At 33.1% G+C, this 24884-nt stretch overlaps 2 protein-coding genes across 4 annotated transcripts in view; one reads left to right on the top strand and one right to left on the bottom strand.

The window, feature by feature from the left end:
• The window catches only part of LOC146526868 (dipeptidase 1-like), a 43440-nt gene that overhangs the window by 12567 nt on the left and 5989 nt on the right, over window positions 1-24884 (top strand). Inside the window, exons 2-9 of one of the 3 annotated variants that reach the window (XM_085206483.1) lie at window positions 9212-9259; window positions 13017-13158; window positions 14384-14540; window positions 17293-17425; window positions 17962-18118; window positions 19164-19218; window positions 21396-21572; window positions 23422-23506. In XM_085206483.1, the coding sequence (XP_085062609.1) occupies window positions 9212-9259; window positions 13017-13158; window positions 14384-14540; window positions 17293-17425; window positions 17962-18118; window positions 19164-19218; window positions 21396-21572; window positions 23422-23506 (954 nt within the window). Of the gene's footprint in view, window positions 1-9211; window positions 9260-13013; window positions 13159-14383; window positions 14541-17292; window positions 17426-17961; window positions 18119-19163; window positions 19219-21395; window positions 21573-23421; window positions 23507-24884 lie in introns of all 3 variants that reach the window. The other 2 variants (XM_085206482.1, XM_085206484.1) reach the window with 2 other exon arrangements.
• On the bottom strand, window positions 1972-6133 carry LOC146526869 (ankyrin repeat and BTB/POZ domain-containing protein 2-like). Its single transcript, XM_085206007.1, has 3 exons — window positions 6090-6133; window positions 2649-2833; window positions 1972-2072 (listed from the first exon to the last, which is right to left on the bottom strand). Exons 1-3 carry the CDS (start codon window positions 6131-6133, stop codon window positions 1972-1974), a joined length of 330 nt encoding a protein of 109 aa, XP_085062133.1.

Here is a 24884-nt window from a genome sequence, read left to right as displayed (position 1 = left end):
AAATGGGAAACGTAGTGTCTTAATATTAGGTTCCCTCTGCCTATACTGTGTATACTTGCGGGATACTGCGTGAAGCTGAAAAAAAAGGAAGAAAAAAGGAGGTTACGAAACTACACAAATGAGAGTGCTTTATTTATGTCGTTACATCTTGAGGCTTAATATTCGAAAACCGCTTACAAATATTATAAGCTTCCTTTTATATCAGTCTTAGTATCTTTTATGGCCGTTTTAAAAGAAATATTATTAATATTAAACCTTATATTATTTTTTAACGGCAGTTCTGGCGCAGAGACACAATTGTACGAATGCAATCGCGACAGGTTTTGGGTTCGATTTCCATTCGAGGAAATTCAATATTTCATATTTTCATTATCTTCGCTCTGGTAACGAAGCATAGCGTGGTGTTGAGTTACGCCGCCCAACGTGCAATGCCTCCAGAAGTTGGCGACAATGGGGGAATGGAAGTGTGTTATGAAAACGGAGTGCCTTAACACTAACTTCCCAGGCTCCGTGTGTCTACCCTGCTGGATGCAGGATACGAGTTACATTTTAGTTCATAGGTATATGTGTTCTAGATAACGCCTATCCGTACTTCCTTTAAAGCTAGTAAGTTAACAAAAATAAAACTTCAATATCTTCTTAACCAAGTGGTATTTGTTCCCTTGAGCTTGACTGCGTGCAACTTGAAGCCTTGGATGAGCTTTACATCCTTCAAAGTATAGTACTTGCTTGCAATTGCCATAATATATGGATTGTAAGGAATTTTTGATATCATTTTTATGCGATTTATTGTAGAAATATTTAAAGTCATTTAGGATTCAATATAAATGTTATTGAGGCCAATCGTAGAAGGATTATATTTCAATTATTATCATTTCCGTTGAGTTCCGCCGCTCGACGTGATGTTTTTAAAATTGTGTGAAAAATATATATTAAGGATAATCTCTATCCTGCAGTGTGAGGATGCTGTTACATGAAAATGCTTCTTTTATAAATTTAATATCAATTTCTTGAGAGATAATTGATGTTTAGTCAAAACGTTAACTCGATTTTCTAAAATTTTCAACAAAGCCTATATTTATCCTGGACTATAATATGTCTTATCATCTATATATATAAAAGGACTTGTCCTCACTGACTGAGGTAAGACGCACGCACAGCCGTAACCGCTGATGGTAGAAACGTTAAATTTGGACAAAAGTTTACCTTCGTAATCTGGACATCCACTAAGAAGGGATTTTGAAAAATTTTAACCCTAAAGAGGTGAAATAGCGGTTCAAAGTTTTTATGGAAAAAAATTTAAATCGGCACCGATTATTATAAAATTTGAAATTTAAACTTCAAAATATTTCATTGAACACATGTTTCATGGGTTATTAGAATTCACCCTTAAATAGGCAAGCGAAGCTGCGCGCGTCCGCTAGTACTTTAATATTTTGCTATTTAAAATTTTAGTTCAAAATAGGATATGGTGATAACTACCTGAAAAAAAAACCACAATTTTCATATTTTATGTAAGTTACATAATTTGAACAAGTTATAATTATTTTAACAATAGTATTATATATTGTATTATAGACGTTTTAGAGATGCCAGCTCCTACTTGCATACAGGCTGAGTGATCTCTATGAGGAGACTTGGAGACTTCATAGACTGCAACAAGGTCTGTTCAGGTCTGTTCAGGACATCGGGTTGACCGCTTTGTACAGCTAATTATATGAAGAAGACAAATATATATAAAAATATACTTACATCTTGACATCCTCATTCATCATCTGGTACTGCGGCATAGAAAGATTCATCCATCAAATCTAATAATAATTAATTTATCTTCTGTTCCATTCGTCTCCTTAAATTCCACCTAGTTATATATAGCTCCGTCCTCCAATTCCCGCCATTCCAAACATTGCGTATCGGGTTGTAGTCTCAAACAATATATTTGTCGTCACTTATCTATCATATTGGCCATATTCATATCATTCCGAGCTGACGATGTTCAGTTCTGGGACCGCCCGTTGAAGAACCGGAGCCTAAGGAGCTCATGGACTCCCAGCGCGAGAGTGATAGAGCTCCTGTAAATACGATTAATAAAATAACTGTTTTATTTATAATAATTTTATTATACAGGTGGAATTGTCAGCACCACTTTAAATGAAACCACAGTTTTAACTACTCTATAAAAGCCTAAAATAATTCAGAAAAAGAATAATTCCCAAAATTTCTGTTTAGCCTTGACGACATACGTTCAAACTGTATTAAGATATTGTAAGACGCAACCTGTATACAAAAAATACATTATAATGGTTATAGAGCAACCCTTGCGTCTGTCAAAATGGCTACTGCAATAGTATACCAAAACCACATACTTAATTTGCATCTTCGATTATGTATGAAAACTGACTATACAATACCAAAGCATACTAACCGAGATCAACCCTCTTAGTATATTAATGCTGGAATGCTGCACCCATGCAGAAGTAGATCGATAGTTACAACCCACAGACGATGTTTCAACGGAACCGAGGTCGAGGCCGGAGTCCGGAGAGAAACGGAGGTGTTAGAGTAGTCGGACGAACCGACCAACCGTAATATTGCTAGTATCTATATAATACTACACATAAATACGCGTATTACATAAAAGCACTAACCAGAAGCTACCCTCCCAGCGTTCAGGTGGCTGTAGGGCTGCAGCAGTCCCCACAGGTCTGCGCAGTTGGCAACGGCGCGGTCGACGGCGGCCGGCGTGACGCACGCGCCCGCGCTCGCTGCTACTAGCGCTGTTTCTTCCAGGAGTGTCTCTAGGCCCGCGCAGAGGTAGATCGCTGCGTATCCGCTGCGTATGCAGGAGAACCGGCAACCGATGGGGAAGAAAGGTCCTCGAGTAGAGACCACGTTTCGGCAAAAGGAGTACAAGCCGCCCTCCAACCAGGACCGACGACCACAAGAAGACAGCGGGAACCCGCTGGATTCAAAGGGCGCAAGACCGGACGGAGTGGCGAGCATAAGGGGAGGCCTATATCCAGCAGTGGACTTTAAAAGGCTGATGGATATCTATCCTATCGTGTTCATTGTGAATGGAATGTTGCGTAGACTACGAGCAAGCCTACCATAATCAATGCCGAAATAAATAATCGTAATATAACAACAACGACTTATCAATAGTTGACCAACGAAATCATTCGAATACAAAACAATGATAATATTATACCTAAATTATTATTTATGTAACAAATTACTAAATATTCGATATCGTAGTATATATTTATATTATGATATCGAATTTCTTCTAATTTGTTACATTTTTCCTCAAATTGTATTTTCCTTATCTCCGCTCGTATTACCCAGAGGAAGCAAAAAGTATAATTACGGCTCGTTTTAGATAAACCAACCCACCCTTTTTCTTAACCAAATAAGTACCTAGCGGAACGGATAATATTTATTAAGCTTTGTATAATACTATTTTAATTAAATGTTATATATACACTTATAAATAAGTGTAGATAAATCGAGATAGATTGTACCTTTTATGTAGATTTATATAACACTCTTACAATGTCTTGTGATACCAATGTAAGGCACCTTTGAAGCGCCATGGCTAAGACTGAACTGAATTACTTCCCTAATGTGTGAATTATTTTATTTTTCCAAAGATACCTTTCACGCACAGTAAAAAACAATCACAATTTTACAACAGTATTATGTAAAGTGAGTGTACAACACACACGTAGCGTGTACCACGTGACATTTGACTAAAATCCCCCGACGCGACCCGTCGCGAGCCCCCCATCGCCGCTTAGACCGGAGACCTCTACATCTGAAACATTACTCGAATAATAATGACTCAGGGAAACTTTCCCAATGCAGTTTTAGAAATTGTTTTATGTTCTTCTCCTTTGTTTCACTTCAATGTTCCCCAGTAGGCAGGTATAGTCCCCGCTGCCTTCGAGATACTCGAGCAAGAAGTAACTAATGAATGTTCACGTTAATTAGGCTTAAATCAAAACCTTCCTTTCCACGTTTAACAAATTGCTAAAGCAACAAAAATTTCGTTTAAAATATCTGATCTTTTAATACTTACGAAACACAAAGGGTCGAACAAAGTAAGGAGTGGAATGTTTGGAGGTCCCGAAGGAAATTACCAAACAGATATTTTTGGTTACGTCATATCCTCTTATTGTACCTTCAAAAGGATTATTTAAATAAATGGCTGAGATCCTCTCAAGGTGGGGCGCTATCGGAAAATAATTCTACCTACTGACTATATTACAATACAACTTTGACTCTATCCTCTTACATGGCGAAAGTTTCCACGTTCTTGGACTCTGGAGCCACGTATGGCACATTAACGCCGGGGCAATAAAATGCTTATCACGTTTATTCACATAATAATGACCATTTAAGGTAACGTTTTTTATACTGTGTTTACTTATTTATACTTTGTTTATTTGTATAGTAGCGGAACTAACGCGGCTTCGCCCGCTTGAACTATACGAATATTTATTTAAGCACATTTAATAACAAAATATCACTTATTTTAAAGATTTTTATATGGTATAAGATAACTTACATTATTTTAATGTATATTACTGTTATGCATTAAATAAACTATATTTTAAAAGCTTTTGGGATTTTATTTGATTTTGCTCGCAAAAATGTCGAAAAAATATTCCATATATATATATATCTAGGTAGGCTATGTGCGGAGGACAAAGGTAGTTTTTGCTGCGGAAAACTCGCGTGGATTCCGAGATAATAGCCTATAATTTTTCAATAGCCTATCTTTCAGTGTTCATCTCATGAAAATCGGATTAGCTATTCCCGATATTAGCCCGGACAATCAGAAAGACAGATCCTAAGCGCAACAGGCGCTTACAATCGCATGTTTGTGCCCCTGGCCTCCATTTTTACTTTTATATGTATAGATGATTTTACTATGTATTTGAATTTACAATTAATAATATAAAAAAATATTTCTAAATAAATAATAGGAGGCACGCTTCAGCTATACTCCGAAAACGAGATAGGTACTTAACTTAAATTAACTTAGCTGCGCCAAACGCTACAGTCTCTACATATTTCTTCCAGTGTCATCATATACACCCTCCTGGGGGAGGTCCTATCCCAAGCATGAGGACCCTCCATGCTTTTTACGTGACCTTCCTCCAGTATTTGTGTTTTCAAAGTTCAACTGCAGACGAAATCACAGGCATATAACTAGTTATTTCTATATTTTGTACGAAAACATACTTCGTTTCCTCAAGTCAGATACTCGGAGTGGAAAGGTTTCAAATGAACGAAGACGTACAAGAGCCAGACCGACCCGAGACACAATAAATTAAATTAATATAGGTTCTCCACAAACTATTAAGGTATCCTCAGTCAAATGGATTCTCCATCAGATAAAATTTGAATTGGAGAAGCTACCTCAACCTAGCAATATCAATAATTCATCCCTTAAAGTAATTCCAGCAAAGCAAGTCCATTCAAGTCAAATAAAACATTTATAGTAACGAATTGAAACCCTTTTAAATGACAAATATCTAAGTCTATTGTAATTAATTACAGCCTAAGATATAATTTATTATCCTATTTTGACATCTTGCTGCTTACTTTGATAAGACATTCAAAGTTATGGAGCAATTTAATATAATTTGCTATAGAAAATCTGGAAATGCTTAACCGTTTCAGGAATCTATTGTGGTTTCATAAATTCTAAACTTTTATATTGTACTAGCAACCTAAACGCGGCTTCGCTTAAAGTTATTGTTATATGTATCTATATATAGCCTTATATAGCCTAATAAAGTGTGTAAACTGGAGCGAGATTTTAATCTCTTGAACGGCTTCCAATAGGCGCGTGTTCAAATATCAGTACGTTCAAATTCAGGGAACTTCAGGGAATGATATTTTGACATTTATTCTCTCTGGTGATGAATTCCACCACTCAAACGTCATTCATCTTGAAAATTAAACGGAAAGTGAGATATAGAATATCTTAACACTAGCCTCTTTCTTCCTACCCTGCTATATGCGGGAAACAGCGTGAAGAAAAAAAACAAGCAACTAAAAGAAAGAATGAGAAAACTTACTTAATCTCTAATATTCTCTTTGTTGACTTTTGTTGTTCTTCCATAATTCGTTGTTCGACTAAATTTTTACCTTTAAAAATAAAAAAGGTTCATGTTATCTCAATACATTTTAAAACGTCGATGCGCGGTGGCCATGACTATAAAATACGTCCCTATATACGAAGACGAACAAAAGTCCTCGTATATTAAGAAAATTTTCGTATAGAATTTGTTGCCATATGTTCATAGAAATCAACAATTGTTGATTGCTTGTTGTACTAAAAATATATATACATATACATATGTTATAATAAAAAATGTCTTTAACCTAAAGATTTGTAAAATAACTATAGTAAAATAAAATTAACGTTTAATTACAACTATGAGCAAATTAAAATTAAACAAAATTAAATAACTTGCAGGTTCGAATCCCGCTATTCACATTTTCACGCGAACGCCGCGTTCACACTTTCTAACAATATTTTTTTAGACGAAAGTGTGAACAAAAGATTTTTTCTTTTTTTTTCGTTCGTATAAATAGTATAAGCCGACATAGCTAATTTCAATTGGCGGAGTGGTTCTAGGAATAGAAGTTAGTTCTTCGGTTCAAGTTCGTTAATTCAAAAAAATCAATCACAGTGAGTGGGTAAAAGCTAAATGGAATTGAAAATCTACAATCGTGCAAAGCCGCAATGTTAGCTATAGTTGATTATTCATTTAATTTCTTGTTAGCAACTCGAATGTGGTTTCGCCATTGCCATTATATATATATATTTAATATTCTGTGTTTAGAAAAAAATGGTTAGTTATTTTAGTATGATAATCGACTCTGTTGTACATTAAATAAATTGTAATTCATATCTTTTAGAATTTTATTCGTTCTCCTTGCAAAAGTTGTAGTATTTAATAGGGACATTTTTGGGGCATCTACTCGTCTTAGTACCTACGTTATAAAAATAATGTCCATACAAAATTTGTCACTCTTTGCACTTGTAGTAACGAAGTTTCAAACAAATAATCAACCCCAAATGTCTTCGGGGAATCCCTTAGGGTTCGAAAACAGGGTAAAGTGTTAAAATCATGACAGACAAACAAACAGATAGATTTACTTTCATATTGTAGTAATATTAGTGTGGAAATTGTAGGTATAAAAAAAAGCAAATTTTATTTTAAAGTGTTCTGCTAACACGATTCAGTTTTGACGCTTAACTCGCAATACTGGCCCAAGAGCCATTGAGAGTTCCACAAAACGAATAATTGTACGGTAGTTATATAAAAGGCGGAGAGGTTTTTCACACGAACGATTGTAGATCTAGTGTGCACTCGACGTCTGGAGGCTGTAAAAAAAAACTTGGCATAAAATTGATTATGTTTTTTATGTATGTTTGTTTTTTTAATGTAGAAGCTCTTGTAGCGCAGTGGCACAAGCGTGTGACTTTAAACGCAACGGTTGCGAGGAAACCGATTTGGGGGATTGATTTATTTATTTCATTCATCTCTTTTCTCGTCTGGTGACTAAGTGTCACGCAATATAAAGAAAAATAGCGGAAAAGTGGGCACAGAGTGTCACTAGAGTCACTAGAGTCTCATAGTGACACATAGTGACTATATATGCGGGATAAATAAAGCGTGAAGTTAAATAAACTGTGTCTGGTTTTAAAACTCCTAAGAAGTAAAAACTTTTTCAATTAGCCTGAGACGACATTTTTTCGCAATCAGCGACTTCGAAGACTAACTTGTACGACAAAATTTGATAAATAATGTACCTAATTATTTAAAAATTAATTTCACATAATCTTGCCTTAGTAAATATCTATAATATAAAAATTATCTGTATACTTATGTATGTACGAAATTTCAATAAGACTCGTCAAGTGAGCGAACCGTTTGAACTGATTGTTCATATATCATTTACCTTCCCTTTCATGTATTTAGACTAGCGGCAATCTCTGACCTCACCAGATTGTAAATACATGTCTTCACACAGAGTTCTTATATTTAGAATTCATGATTTTTTTCGCTATAGAATTGTCAAAATAATCGTTCCAATGTTTATCGTCAAGCTTTTGAAACAATTTAAAAATATATGTATATTAAATACATAGTTTATAAATATTACTATCATTGTAGGGTTAAATAATATATATTTTTGGAATATTTTAAGGTATTCCACAGTGATCGAATATTTTTAAAATATTAACAATGTTTCGCTAGTATAATATTTTTCTTTAGATGGTCGCTCAAACAATTTCATTACCACTCTCAACAATACACTTGTATTTCTAACTAAAAACCTAACCTACTGTACTCGTATACTATTGAATCTATTCTCGACCTAAGCCCAACATTCACTATTAAATCTACGAACCGCTATCGCCAAATCACATTTCGTTCGCGTGTTTTAACTATTGCCAAAGATAAGTTTTACCCTTTAAACCTCTTTGTTTATATTTCTAAATAACTGTAGTCGAAGTATTTTTTTTTCTTCTACATTAATATTAAATATCTGGAAAGTTTATTTGGTTGAGCTTGCTTATCTCAGAAATTACTGGTCAGATTTGGTAAATTTTATTTTTGTATTGTATAGTCTCTTTATAGGTGGAAATATTATAGCATACTCGTATTATCATAATAATCTCTCTATGTACTGTTCTCTCTGTATCGCCCACGAGACAAAATGTGTAAAGTTAAAAATAATAAAAAAATAACCTATTAAAATAAATTTTCTTAGCTCTCATTAAATTGTACTTCCGCTATAGAATATAAAATCATCAGACGAACTTCTAAAATCCTATTCTAATTCTCTACAATAGTAGCGTCGATTGCGAACTCATTACCATTTTATCGACGTTATGGTCAATAGGCGTCTAATGACAGTATATTTACTGACAGCTTGTACTGCTGTAAAGCAAAATATTTGAACGTTCGATCAAATACTGTGACAAGTATTGTAACATAAGCACTGTATACAATATTCATGACATTATTGAAAAATATAAAGCGATATGGCCATTCTGTAGGACAATAATATTGGGATTTAAATTCCATTCCAAAATATTATACTTATCTTCTATTCTAATTCAATTTTTTATTATAATAGTTTATTGAGGTAAAGTAAAAAATAACTTTCTTTTTTCTTACAGGTCATACTCCAAGAAGAATTATTAAGTTACCCAACTTTATTGCTAGAGGTGAGTTAACTATGAAATTCTTTAGAAACTCTTGTTCGTAACAAAGAACGGAATATTAAACATTAAATTTAGAAAATATTTAAGAGCAAAAGGCACGTTTTATAAAACTGGAATTTAAAAAAATATATTTAAATTGAACTTCAGACTAATTTCTAAGATCCTCTACTTAGATTTTTCTTGAACTTTGTCAATTATATAGTTTGTATACCTTTTGTTATTGCAAGAGATATTTTAATGATTCTATGGATAACATAGTCATTCCTTTGGTACAGTGGGTACGACACTAACTAGAAACCGGAGTGAATAAATGTTAGGCTTTCTTTGCCTATGTGAAATCTAATCGACTATAATACGATTTTTATATAAATATATAAATATATTTTATTTTATATATAATAACATAAAACAGACGTCAAAACTGTACTTATTATATTTTATATTTTAATTACTTATATATAAAGGAAATTTAAAAATAATAAGTGAAATTATTGATATTTTTAACCGACTTCTGTAAGAAAAGGAGGTTATCAATTCGACTGTATTTTTTTTTTTTTTTTTTTTATTTTTTTTATGTTTGTTACCTCATAACTTTTAACTGGGTGGACCGATTTTGATATTTTTTTTTTATTTGAAAGGTATAGCTTCCCGAATGGTCCCATTTTTTTTTGGTCCATGTCTGACAATAGTATCCATGAGAAAATCACATAAGTCTTAAATTTGCATTATGCATGTGCGCGACTAATAGTCGAATAACTCAATGTCGCGCCAACCGATTTTGATGATTCTTTTTTTATTTGAAAGGATACACTTCAAGGATAATTTGGTGAAAGTTTGGTTAGGTTTCGATTATGGAATCCGGAGAAAATTGAGAAAGTTTGTTCTTTTTGGTTACAAGCAAAAACTTTTTAAATTGATGTCAGAAGTGAGATTCCTGATCGTTGCATTTCTTTTCAACCAATCTCAAAAAAGAGGATGTTCTCATTTTCAACCAATTTCAAAAAAGGGAGATTCCGAATTCACCCGAATACTTTTTATGTTTGTTCTTGTCAATATACCAAAATGTAACTTTGCACAAAAATAATAGCTAATTAAATGAAGTTTTACATAGAACAATCACAACCACTACCACCACCATCACCACTCGTTCAAGAAGCATCATTTTAAGATCTACCCATCACTAAAAATCGTAAAATAAATTAATTTTTAACAAAAACAAAAACCGACTTCTAACAACGAACTAAAAAGTGAAAAATAATTATATAAAGATTTTATAATTTTGAAGTCGGTGCCAAGTAAAACAAACAGGCTTAGTAATTAGATATTGTAGTAAAGGTGTTGTAGCATTAGTTTGACACCGACTTCAAAATTATAAAATCTTTATATAATTATTTTTCACTTTTTAGTTCGTTGTTAGAAGTCGGTTTTTGTTTTTGTTAAAAATTATAATACTCTTTACTGCTTAAAATTATTAATTTCTGCTATCGACATATATCTGATACCGTGTAATCACTTAAAAAATTAAAAGTTAATATTTGCTCTCTGTCAAATTTTACAATTAATATGAGTTAAGTTCTTTTTATTCTCTTTTTAATGGACTTCAAAAAATGAAATGACATGTGTATTAGTGAAATTGTTGGAATTAGATAATACTTCAAAGGACGTATACTAAATTTCTGTCAAATATTGCCCTTTAATTACATCTTAAGTAAACAGAACTTGGCATCTGTATAGATCTTCTAGATATTATTTAGCACGAGAGTAGTCTTTAAGACAAAACGAATGAGTTCCAATACGAGGTATCTATCTACCTTTATTTAATTCAGAAGTCCCGTTGACCACGAGGTCAATCGTGGTGCAGGAGCGCGATCGTGCAACTATAAACACGACAGGTTGTGGCTTCTATTCTCACTCGAGGGCATGAATTATTTTATATATTAATTTCTTCGCCTTGGTATCGAGGTAAAGCGCGGCGTTGTGTTCTGCCACTCAACACACAATGCTTTAAGAATTCGGGGGTGGAGAATGGAGTGTCTTACCACTACCACTAGGTTCCCTCTGTCTACGCTGCTATCCAGAAAAAAACGTGAAGCAATTTACCCTATAATTATGTATTATGTTTGTAATTTAATATTATTATGCGGCAATCCGATAATAATTACCATATGACCGTGACCTTTATTTTATCACAGCTAATTGTTACAATTATTTATATTTACTATGATATCTCAGTATTTGAGTAGTAGGTTTAATGAATTGCATAATATACACATATTTGGATAATCATTATAAAAACATGAATAAATATTTGTAAGTTTCATGTTTTATTGAAATATATTAATAATATTTTATATAACCACTCCAATGTTTGGAGACAACGGGAGAAACTAGGACATCTTAGTGTTTAGATAGTCCGTTTCCTAGATTCCGTTCAATTTACACACATTGAGAGCAACGATACGATTTAAAAATAATTACCTTATTAAAAAATCGAAAATAGCTTCAGAATATAAAATTTTTATTTATTTATTTAAAAAATGTAATTGTAGAAAATAAATATTGCTTCAAATAGGTAGGATTTCAACCCACTATCAACCATATTCAAGTAAGAATTGTCTAACCGCTCAGTACGTCACAACTTAAGTACCATCGACACCATCTGGATACGTGGTACTCCTCTACTGTGTGGTAGGAACTTCCTTCCACGCCACGCTACTGTGGAATGGCTTACCTGCGGCAATGTTTCCAGGTCGATACGACTTGGGTACCTTCAAAAACCTCGTCCACCTTAAAGGCCGGTAAAGCACTGTAGCTCCTCTGGTGCTATACGGGGTCGTGGGCGGTGGTGATCATTTACCATCAGGTGACTCGTACGCTCGTTTGTCTTTTATTTTTCCATAAAAAAACCACGACCTATACTAGCGTCAATGTGAAGTGTTACCGTATTCTACATCTAAATATATTCAAGAATTCTAAAAACTATATTTAAAACGGTTCAATCGAATGCAAATGTAGGGAAATTGGTAAGAGTCTAGAAAGATTTCTTTGCGTTTGCATAATATTAACCAAGGTGTTTCCATTCATTTTAAATTTTGCATGGAGAAAAGTAATAATAGTCGCTTAAATATAAAGTATAAACTTTTCTTAGCGTCACGTTGTATTCCGCACACAGCAAGGTAGGCAGAGGGAATCTAGTGTTAAGACACTCCGTATTCCGCCGAATTCTGGAGACATTTTTACAGAAAATGAAATAAGAGAGTATCTTGACACTAGATTTTCTCTACTATTTGAGATAAAGTATGAAACTGAAAAAAGAGTGGAGATATCGAATTGAATACGTTTTTAGTGATAACAAAAATAAATACTTTAGATTGATTTTATCTGGACTAGTAATGAAAATATTCTACGAAGTAATTAGGCCATTCTAAGTTTCATGTGCCTAAAAGTTGGCCACCTTTAAAATTACACTCTTACGTAAACACTAATATTTTTTGAGAGTATTATAATGTTGCTATTTTATACTTATTAAGGTACCACTACATAATTTTGTTGTAATATCATTCATAATATTTTTTCCATATTAATACTTTCATTTCTTCGCTCTGGCACAAAAGCAAGAACCCAGCGTTAAGTTCCGCCACTTGACACACAATGCCCCGAAAATATTCGGCGGAAAATAGGGGACGGAGAGTCTTACCACTAGCTTCCCTAGAAATTGCCTAGAAGTTGATTTTTTTTTAATTCTTAATATTTTTAGCAGTGAGAATGATCAACCGCAACGAGGGGCGGGCTGTGGTCTGCGTGCTTCTAGCGGTCATGGCAGTGGTGGCAGCCGCGTCCTACGACCGGGAACGGCTTGAGATAGCCAAGCAAATATTAGAAGAAGTTCCTCTTACTGACGGGTGAGTTGTTAAAGTTAAATTCAAGTTGTTTACTTACACTTGAATAATCGTTATTTAAATGTTTTGAAATTTTATTGAATTTTGGTAGCATATATTGTCATGTTTAATAGAAAAAATTAAAAGCATAGGTAAATATCGTTATTTCATATTTATCTAGGAAGGTTTACACAGTCACGGTAGACGCACGTCGTAAAAAGTAGCCTAAATATTTCTCCATAACCCTCTCTATCTTTTTGAAAATCCCATAAAAATAATTGAGCTGTTTCAGAGATTGGTCTACACAAATAGAAAGCCAAACAGATAAAAAATATAAAAATTGTTTGTGTTTTAGAATCGTATAAACCACATTAAATATAAGCACTTTATTTTAACAAACATGGGTCCATGCCCCATTTTTCGCCGTTCCGTTCCCCGTTTTCCGCCGAATTCTGGAGGCGCTGCGTGTTGAGTGGCGAAACTCAACGCCGTACTTAAAATAAATATTATAAATATATAACAATATCGCAATATAGAAAGATATACGAATATTGTTAGTAGTGATCCTTATAAAATTCTCGCTTGCAAGATTTGTTAGGAAAATAATTAAAATAATTTAAATACGCATATTTAGTTAACATTAAATTATACTATTACCCTTTCTAATGATTTACTTAACGTATAATTTTTTTCTTGTACATTTTTTTAAGTAAACAAACTTTGGTATGTTAGTATAAAGTTTGTACTAGTTGTGTTGCCGCCTCCATTGTATTATGTGTATGAAGTTTATTGTAGAGCGTGCAATCTTTTCTGAAGCTTTATTTAGTTCGACCTACTCGGTAAGAGTTTTAGCTGTTTAGTATGACGATATAATACATTAGATGAATACATTACATAGAGGCCAGTCGTGGCCTAGGGCACAAAGTGGGACTGGGTTCGATCCCCACTCAAGTAGATGAAACATTTATTTAAATTTATATTTCCATTTTTTTGCTCTGGTGTCGAGGCAAAGGGCAGCGTTGAGTTCTGCCACTCAACACGCAATGCCTCCTGAACTTACAGTACAACCGCCTCGAATTTTCTTTGGTGACTTCTTGATAATATTAAGTTGTAACAAGCGTAAAATAATTTCGGCGTATAAAAAAATATCGTTGTGACATATTTTTTTAAATTTTTCCTAAGTTTGGAATAACACTTGTTAAATATATTTAATATTATATTTTAATAAAGCAATTTATATTGTTGTTAGGCACAACGATCTACCTTGGAACATCAGGAAATTCCTGCGCAATCAGATCAACGAATTTGAACTGGATACCGACCTCACACAAGTGGAGCCCTGGTCCATCTCTAAGTACTCCCACACTGATCTACCTCGACTCAGAGAAGGCATGGTTGGAGCTCAAGTACGTATAATTTCGAATATTTTTATTTCATTAAAAAATATACATTTACCTATTTTGTGATGATTCCCACTCGAAGAATTGGAATATTTAATATTTCATTTCCTCGATGAGTTCCACCACCCTACACATAATGCCTCAATAATTCAGCAGAAAGTGGGGAACGGAAATGATAATATGAAACAAAGTGTCTTAACACTAAGTGCACTGTTCTCTTCGCCTCTCCTTTAGCGGGATAAAGCAGCAACCGTATACAAACAAGGCTTGCTCTGGCTATTGATAGAATATTCAATTTAAACCAAAAGAAAAGTAACTTAGAAATCGATCGATTGAAATACGACCCGAGTATATGTAAATGACTTTTATTTTATCTCGTCAAGTTACTTTTTCTTTGATATAAATTATGTCTAATTTATGCATTTAATATTTGAGGCAGTGCGAGAGCAGTGATCTGACTGTTAACATGATAGTTGTGAGTTCGATTCCCATTAAAAATAATAATTATTTTTAAGTTATTGGTTCTGTCACTCAACACACAAGGTTTCCAGAAGTCACTAAAAAGTAGGAAACGGAAGTGTAGTAGGTACCTCCCCCTGCCTATCCTGCTATTTTCGGGATACAGCGTGAACCTAAAAATATTGATAGATAATACGCAATGTCACGAAAATTACACGGAAAGTTCTAAACGAAATGTCTCATCACTAACTCACTTCACTCTGCTTACTCCGGTGGAGTGATCTTACTGATAAAACATTCCGTTTTTCACTAATTTAATTCCATTCCCGTTCATGAATTTTCCGCGTAGCCACGTTAGAAAGAAGCGTGAAGCTTTTAAAAGATAACAAAGTTAAATCAGCAAATCTTTTTATAAAGAAAAAAGCCTCTATTAATACAATATGGAATATCTTATAATGCTGTTAATTAGCTTCTTTTCTTTGGCATAATAATTAAAATGTGCCCTTGGTAAATTCAACAAATTTGATAATTCAAAAAAAGAGAGTTTAAAATAAAAAATAGCGGACGATGAGCGGACTTAGATTATAAAGATTAAATATACGTTATAAAGGTAAAAATAGATACAAAAAATAGGAACAAACTTTGGTGTAAGTAAATATATTGCATTATAACATTTATTCATATACAATTATGTAAATAATAATTAGGGGTTGTCCATTAATCACGTGAGGCTTGAAAGGGGGGGGGGGAAGGGTTTGATAAAAATCACGAAAATAACACAAGGGGGGGGGGGGGGGGGTAGTGTAGTAAGATATCTCGTGTATTTATTTTTTCGTCTAACGCGCGATTTTTAAACAAATACCTGTATTTAAATTAAGATAATATTCAGAAAATTTTAAGATTCGTTGTAGGTACTAAAAATACACGTGATGTTGAGAAGGGGGAGGGGTGGTGGTCTTAAACCTCACTACGTATCACCAATGGGGGAGGGGGGGTTAAAAAATGCTAAAAAAAGATCACGTGATTAATGGACAACCCCTTATTAGTATACAATTGCTCAGAGGTGATAGATAGAAGCCGGTTCGTATCGCCAGTTATTTTTTTTATATATTTTTAAATAAATAAATTGTTAGTACTTTCAGTGGAATGGAAGCTTTTAGTATTACAAAACACAAAAAAATATGTTGATGAACCATTTGTTCAATTTAAACATATTATAACTAGCATATTACTTAAGTAAGACAATAGTAGAATATCAAACGCCATATAGTTTACTATAATAGAATAAAATATGTAAATAGAAGACCAAGGTTCACCAGTCGGGGCTTTAGAAGCTTGGCAATTTAAAATGATGCCTTCTCTATCCTGAAAATATTTTCCTCTCCCTTCCATCAAAATAAGCTCAAACAAAAACTTGTTACCTCCAGTTTCTGTCTGACCCTCGTCATAACGCTGCAATATTCGTATTATCTGAGGGTTTTAATTAAAACTGCGTACATTTTCATAACGACCATTTGAAACAGACGTTCACAGAGTACCCACTATTATTATAAATTTATTACTGTTGAGTCTGTTGACATTGGATTTTGGTAGCTGTTTCACTTAATGAATGAAAATATTCACTAATATATGTATACTAGCGGCTTGCTCACGGTTTCACCCGCGTGAACTATGTTATTATTAATTCTGTCTCCATGACTACGTCATAGTGACGTCTATGCAAAATTTGAGACTCCTAGCATTTGTAGTAACGAAGTTTCATACAAACTTTCGACCCCAAAAACAACCCCTTAGAAGTCGAATATTGCAAATTCCCTTCTTAGCGAACACTTACGTTCTATAAGTAACTCCTATGCAAAATTTGAGATTCCTAGCACATGTAGTTTCTGAGATTTCGTGATGAGTGAGTGACCTTTCGATTTTATATATATAGATAGATAGATAAGATATCTCCTTAACAGATTTCATTTTACTTCTATACACTACTCTCTATTTAGTTAGGACAGTCGTGGCATAGGGGGCTGGAGCGTACGACTATAAAAATAACAGATTGTGGGTTCGATTCCCACTCGAGAAAATGAACTGTTTAATGTTTTCATTTGCTCGTTCTGGTAACACAACTACTCTGGGGAAAGGGGTCTTAGCACTAGGCTCCTTCTGCATATCTGCTATTTGGAACACGCGTAAAGCTAAAAAATATATATATACCTACGATCTTAAAAATTATATGTAAGTAGTAGCTATTTACGGACTTACTAAATAAACAAAAATCTTTAGAATTTGTAATATATTTGGACAGTTCTGGTCCGCGTTCGTCCCCTGCGCCACTCAGAACAAGGACGCGGTGCAACTGACGCTGGAACAGATCGACGTCATCCGTCGCCTCGTCGACAAGTATCCTCAACATCTGCAGCTCGCTACTTCAGTCACTGGTAAATCCTTTGTTTTCTTTTGATTTCATTTGTGCTTAGTTTTAGTTTCCTTTGATTTTATGCTTTTGCTTCTACTATTTAAACTGTGTGGCTATAATTTTTAAATTAGTTTCTTTATAAAACCCACAGAAATCAAAGGGTTTTTATAAGTTTGACAGGTATGTGTATATATGCGTGTGTGTGTATCTGTCTATCAGTCTGTGACATTGTAGCTCCCAAACGGATGAAACTATTTTGATTTAGTTTTTTTAGAAAGGTGAAATAATCGAATGTTCTTGATTCTTTTTAGACCTTTTGGTCTCGAAGATTTTCTATTACCTCTAATTCTCAATATTGCAAGCCTTTTGGTATTGTATCATCGGTTTGAACCGTCTTTCAAAAAAAAGGAGGTTGTGAATTCGTCGGAATCTTTTTTTATTACATTTTATTAAAAATATTCGAACATTTTTATTCATTTATTTTCTCTCTGTAATGTCACATTTATAGACAACAAATTTAATCTTTTCTAGTATATGAAAACATATATTTCAAAACAGGAATTCTCGAGGCCCACAGCGCTAGACCACGAAAGATAGCATCTCTCATCGGCATCGAAGGTGGCCATTCTATCGGCAATTCCCTCGGAATTCTCAGGAGCTACTATCAACTCGGCGTCCGCTATATGACCTTGACTCATACTTGTAATACACCTTGGTAAGTCACTTTTGAAATATATCCTGTTTTCAATTCACTGAAATACTGTTAGTTATATATTATCTATATATATAAAAGGACTTGTCCTCACTGACTGAGGTAAGACGCACGCACAGCCGTAACCGCTGATGGTAGAAACGTGATATTTGGGCAGATGTTTACTTTCGTAATCTGGACATCCACTAAGAAGGGATTTTGAAAAATTTTAACCCTAAAGGGGTGAAATAAGGGTTGAAAGTTTGTATGGAAAAAAAATTAAATCTGCACCGATTTTTATAAAATTGTAAATTCAGATTCTTAAAAATATTTAATTGAACACGTGTTTCACGGTTTTGTAGAATTTACCCTCTAAGGGTGCCAATAAGGGGTTGAAAGTTTGTATGGAAAAATCTTTAAATCGCCACCGGATTTTATAAAATTTTAAATTTAGACTCTTAAAAATATTTCATTGAACACATGTTTCGTGGTTTATTTTAATTCATCCCCTAGGGGTACAAATAAGGGGTTGAAAGTTTGTATGGAAAAATCTCTAAATCGCCACCGATTTTTATAAAATTTTAAATTTAGACTCTTAAAACATTACATTGAATACATGTTTCGTGGTTCATTTTAATTCATCCCCTAGCGGTGCAAATAAGGGGTTGAAAGTTAGTATGGAAAAATCTTTAAATCGCCACCGATTTTTTTTAATTCTAAATTTAGACTCTTAAAAATATTTAATTGAACACATGTTTCTTGGTTTATTTTTAATTCATCCCTTAGGGGCGCAAATAAGGGGTTGAAAGTTTGTATGGAAAAATCTTTAAATCGCCACCGATTATTATAAAATTTGAAACTTAGACTCTTAAAAATATTTCATTGAACTGCGAAAGCGAAGCTGCGCGCGTCCGCTAGTTTATTTATATTATTTATTAAGCGCTAGCGAATTTAATATTGTAACTAAAAGTTATTATTGGCAATGCGAAAAATGTGAAGCGACGCAGTTACCCCTTTATTTGCGCCTATATTATTTGTCGGACCATTTATTTGTATTGTTATTTCGTAGGGCCGATTCAGCCAACGAGCCTCCCGCTGCAAATGGTCTAACGGAATTCGGAGAGGTGAGCAAGTTGTTTTGTGTCGTATTCATTCTGATTAATTGTAAGTTATGGAGTGTCTTAACACTAGATTCCCAGGGTCCTCTGCTCACCCTGCTGTGCGGGATACAGCGTGAAGCTAAAAAAACTTATATATTTTTACACTTATGTGTTTTTTTTTAAAGATTACAAGTTCTCTTGCAGATATAATATTTGCATTTACTAGTATTTACCACTTATATTTATTTTAAGCATCATTTAGACAAATTCAGTCAAAAACTACTAAAAAGGAAGAACAGTAATAACTGAATTGAAAATACATTTACACATTTTTATATTCACTCCTATAAATAGTGTTTAGTTTGTTACTGACTCCAACAAGTGATAAGACCTATGACGAGATTCCAATACAAAATATCGAAATAAATTACCTTCAATTTAACTAATTAAGTTTTCTCACTCTAAATTAAATCTAGACATGTTATTTACCTCTAAACATTTAGTTTTGAAGACAATCCTCTATTTACTTAATTTTTTTAAAGACATTAACTTATTTTTGAACACTAATGCAAATGCAAACATTTCTAACATTAAACCCATAGACAATGGCTAAATAGTTCACTATACGTTCAATTTACTATGAAGATCGTAACTTTATACGTAACTAGATAATTTAAACATAATTTCTCTGTTTACATGCATTAGGTGCGGTATCACAAAGCTGAGCGCTTTAGAAACTAAAGCTCTTATAAGGCAGACGCGAATTCCTAATAATGTTCCAATGTGTTAACTGTATTAATTTAAGTAATTATTGTATATAATATTGTGATTTTATGTGGAAAGAAAATTTATATGCCACTGTGTAGGCAATGGTTGCAGGATTTTTACAAAGCGAAATGATTATAAAACTAAACCAGTCAAGTGCGAGTCGGATTCGCCCAACATTGGTTCCGTACCAATTTCAGTATTGTAGGTCTCCTGGAAGTAGCCTAGAGGTTTTGATTACACATTTATTGTATTTTTGTATTTATCACAGCAAATTGCTTAATAATGCAGAAAAAATAATCAGACAAAAAAATATTCATTTAATCTGTAGTTAATTGTATTATTTCTGCTTTAATATTTATTATATACCCTTAAAAGGCTTTCCCCACTTTAAAAAACTGTACTTCAGAACCAAAACTTAAAAAACGATATTACACCATAGTATGGACATCATATTTGATTTCTTTTTTTACCTAAAACTGTATTTAGTTTACTTAAAATAACTTTAATGACTTAAAAAAGCTTTACTTAATTTAACTTAAAAAACCAATTTACACCATGGTATGGAGGCAAATCCTGAAAATCTTTAATAGTATTATTTTATGCTGTTACAATTTTCCATATCATCTCTATTATCCAAAATGATTTTAATACAAGAAAAGCCTCAAAAAGCTTTAACGACTTCAAAAAGCTGTACTTAGTGTAGATTTAAAGTTAAATAAAAAAATATATTAGACGGTGATATCAACACCATATTTAATAAAAATCATTATTAATATTTCCAAAATAAAAAAAAAACTATTTATTATCTTTTACCATACTATCTTTTAATCAAAATATTTTTAAATAATTAAAGCCGCCAATCGAAGTCTATTCACGTCTCCCGCAAATTAACAATTCGTTTGTTGTACGCTAATAAAGCCGAGTGTTACTTTATGAGTGGAACAAAATATTTAACTGTTTGATTTACAAGCCTATATTGTTTCGTTGTTGTTTTAAATGGGTTCTCGTTATGTAATTTATTATGAAAATCATTTTTTTCAGATAACAATATTAGATTCCATTTATGTATAAAAGTACTATATTAGTTTTTAACTTAATTTATGTTTTATATTGAATATAATATACTGCCCATTGAATATTAAATAAACATATATTTTGAGACCAAATAATATATACTTACAAAATTTAAAGATTTCAGTCGAATAAAATAAGTTAAATTGGTATTTCTTTTTATTTATACGATAAAAATAAAACAAACATTAACAATTAGAACAAAACATTTTTAAAAGGAATAAAAGGAAAATTGACCAAAACGCCAGGCCATCTGAGTTAAACTTAACCAAATATAAATTAGGCTTTAAATCGGTGAACTACAAAGTTACATAAGCTCGGCTCGACAACAATGCAATTAATTATATTGTTTTTGTCAACAGAAAGTGGTTCGCGAGATGAATCGTCTCGGCATGTTAGTCGATTTGTCCCACGTCGGGGAGAACACGACGCGGGCCGCTATCAGGTTGTCGAAGGCTCCAGTTATCTTCAGCCACTCCTCCGTGTACAGCCTCTGTCCTCACAAGCGCAACGTCCCGGACGATATCATCCAGTCCATGGTAAGTGATGTATGATGTACGCTGTTTGTAGCGCGTACGAGATTTACTAGAGTATCGGTGCTCGGATGGAGGAATTGTAATATTTTAGTGCCAAGGAGCCTGGAGGCGAGGAGGAGTTAGATAAACAACCAATGTTATTTACATATGATTTTGATGTTTTTACAAGCTTTTATTTAACCTTTAACTATGGACGTGAATTTTTTATAACATACATATGGACGTCGGGTCTGTCAGACCAGTGTATTTATTGGTCATATTCCGGCTGTTTTTTAAAGGAAGAAGACAATTTTATGTTTTAGTTTACATGAATAGCCTCAAATCAAACAAAATCAATATAAATAAAATCGCTTTTTATTAAAGTTTACGCATCACAACGATTTAAGTAACTTAAAGTCACAATTTCAGTCTTTGGCCACATGGAATGACTCTTAAGAAAATAATACTATAAAAAAAAGACAGATAATAAAATAAATATTTTTTTAACAAAATATAAAGTCTAAGAAATATAAAAAATAAAGAAATTAAATCTTATGTTATAAAATAAAAATTTTGACAACACCTCAAGATAAGGTACAATTGAACATCGATACACAATGGCTTTCAACATTGTAGGCAAACAAGACGATTGCAGTCAACATAAGTATGTGTTGTGTTTCTAAATATCTTTTGGGGGCAAAGTATATATGTTTTTCAAGAACTCAAAACTATTTTTTTAGCTTCATGTTCAATAAATGATAGATCAGATCGCGAAACGCGAGTCAAAGTCATTCTCAATTCTTAGAGTAGTTTAGTACACGAAACGCGTCTTTTTATTTGATAAAGTGCTATTTTCTTTATAAAATGTCGTCGTCCAATTCTTTTGTTTGATGTTGATTATAAAGTACCGATATTTTTATCCCTAACGTGCTAGGTCGATCATTTTTTTCCATTTTATCATAAAAACTAAAAAAATTGAATCTTTTTTTAGGTAAATAATATTTATATTACTAAAATATATAACAAACAATGCAAAATAATATATGATATATAACAATAAAAACATTTGAATACAAATAATACACTTAAAATATTAAAGTATATTTTGTAATATTATTAAAATATATGGCGTTTTGAAATCATTCATGTATGGGAAACATGGACGTCGGGTCTGACAGACCCAGACCCCGTTTAGAAAGCTAAATACTCACGTGTTTTGAACCCAGAGACACAACCACTGCTATCTACATTCATTTTGTCATTAATACGAAAGGTACTGAGAGACTCAGTGGCGGAGGTCATCGAGAAGTGGCCGATTTGTAGAATTCGTAGAACTGTCTGGTCTGTCAGACCCGACGTCCATACTTAAAGGTTAAGTTGGCGTATTAGTTATCATCAGAATTTCGCAATATACGACAAAGGTTAGTCATAAAAGTAAAAAGCTCCTTCCAATTTCAAGTTGCATCTAAATACGAATCTAGAGTGAAACTAGAGCTAGTGCCGCTTAGTGTGTTTTATACAAGTATATAAGTGAATTTAACACTAATTAATTTTAATATTTAAAGTATTGTTTTATTAAACAGAGTGTAACGCGATCGTTACGTTTTCATGAACTTTATTTTTCCAAAAAATCACAAATTCTAAATCTGTCGAACCAATGAAAATCGGGAATGTTCGTATATGGGGATGAAATGGAAAGGTACTGACGTGCTCTAACCATAGACAACCATTGATCCGTCGATCGCATTACACTCTGTATATTTTTATCTTTTTTTCTTATATCCTGTTTTTGCAATACATATATCTTTTATTGATTTGTAATAAAAGTTTAGTTATAAAATATTATATTAAGATTTTGATAATTGGTCAACAGAAAGAAAATGGTGGTCTTATCATGGTGAACTTCTTCCCAGACTTCGTGAAATGCGCTCCGAACGCTACCTTATCTGATGTTGCAGGTAATATTACCAAGAAATTATCTATTTGAACATTATTTAGATATATACTGAAATCCATATTATAACATAGAGGACCATGGATCGAATATGCTGGTTCGTGAGACAGTCGATTCGATTCGTCAGTAAAGTAGAAATATTCTAAATAGGCCAATTCCTCGAAAAAAAAAAAATTTTATGTTTTCATTACATTATTTGGTGTCAAGAACAAAGCAATTTTAGTACTTCAATTCTTAGTTTATCCGGATAAGTAAGGGATCACATTACCAATATCTTAGAGCCCACGATTGTGCAGGTTGTCACCCGTTCAATTGTTTGGCCAGACATGACATGTGACAGTGGGGTAATAGATGGCACAGTGTGTCACCGTGTGTTTGTAAATGTGGCGGTTCTAGGTTCGATCTCCATTTGTTGATGTGAATTATATTGTATTTAACAAAATGCGCCGTTCAATTTCGCCCCTCTACCCCTCACACTCTACGTCTCGTTCGGCTTCTTCGTTCAAAAAACGGAGAACAGTGTGTCTTGACTCAAATTCTCTTTCCCTTCCCTGCTGTGTGGGAAAAAGATGCGAGAAGCTATTATAGACGCTTTTGCACATATATATAACTAATTTAATACCTAATATCTTTGTTAAATACTTATTCAATTGATTTTTGAAAATATATATGTATAATGTATGCTTTGAAAATTAATTAATATAAAACTAAAATAACCATAATAAAAAGTTTATAATAGCGAAAGAATGTTCAACTATGCTTATATTTGGGAACAGTAAAACTAACATAAACGTTGTTTATGTAAAGTAAACATTGTGCAAGCTCCATAATAAAAGATAACTTGGCAATCATATTTTAATCTTTCAAATTAAAAGTGCTTTTTCCGTCAAAAAGTTTTTTCTTTTTAGAAAAGCATATTTATTTTTGCCGCCCTAATAGCTATATGTGTATTTACTGTTGAGCTTACAATATCATAAGCTCACGAGACTCTAAGGGAATGTAGGTAATTGAGCTTAATGTTTACTTTTTGTTCACTTTTTAGATATTACAGTGTTTTAACAAGCAAAATGTGGCAAACTAAAGTGGTACAAATAAAAACCAGTTTCACGCTTTTACCCGCAAAGCAAGGCGGAGAATAAAGAGTAATCAATATTTACAAGAGATTGCGTGTTCAGTGGCAAGAATGAAGAAAGAATCTATACCACAGCTGAGAATCGAAACCACAACCGTTGCGTTAGTAGTCAAACGCAGAGCCGCTATAAAGTTTATAATTAAGCAAAACTCTTTACCATAATTTGCAATGAAACATCAAAACACATAATTTACTCCAGCAAATGGTAATTTAAGAGGGACAATTAGAGCCTTTTGTACTTTAACAATTA

The sequence above is a fragment of the Heliconius melpomene genome, chromosome 21 (assembly GCF_056956725.1).
Source record: "Heliconius melpomene rosina isolate 202511_hmr_F chromosome 21, ASM5695672v1, whole genome shotgun sequence".
In the NCBI taxonomy this organism is placed as follows: domain Eukaryota; kingdom Metazoa; phylum Arthropoda; class Insecta; order Lepidoptera; family Nymphalidae; genus Heliconius; species Heliconius melpomene.
Note: the sequence above shows the minus strand (reverse complement) of the source record. Positions and strands in the feature narration are given on the sequence as shown.

Bases quoted from the DNA above. Each gene is read 5' to 3' on its own strand.
- LOC146526869 (XM_085206007.1), bottom strand. From the start codon at position 6,133: ATGGAAGAACAACAAAAGTCAACAAAGAGAATATTAGAGATTAA. The intron at 2,834-6,089 runs GTAAGTTTTCTC...CTGCATACGCAG, and splicing joins AAGAGAATATTAGAGATTAA to CGGATACGCAGCGATCTACC. The intron at 2,073-2,648 runs GTTAGTGCTTTT...TCGTATTTACAG, and splicing joins CGCTGGGAGGGTAGCTTCTG to GAGCTCTATCACTCTCGCGC.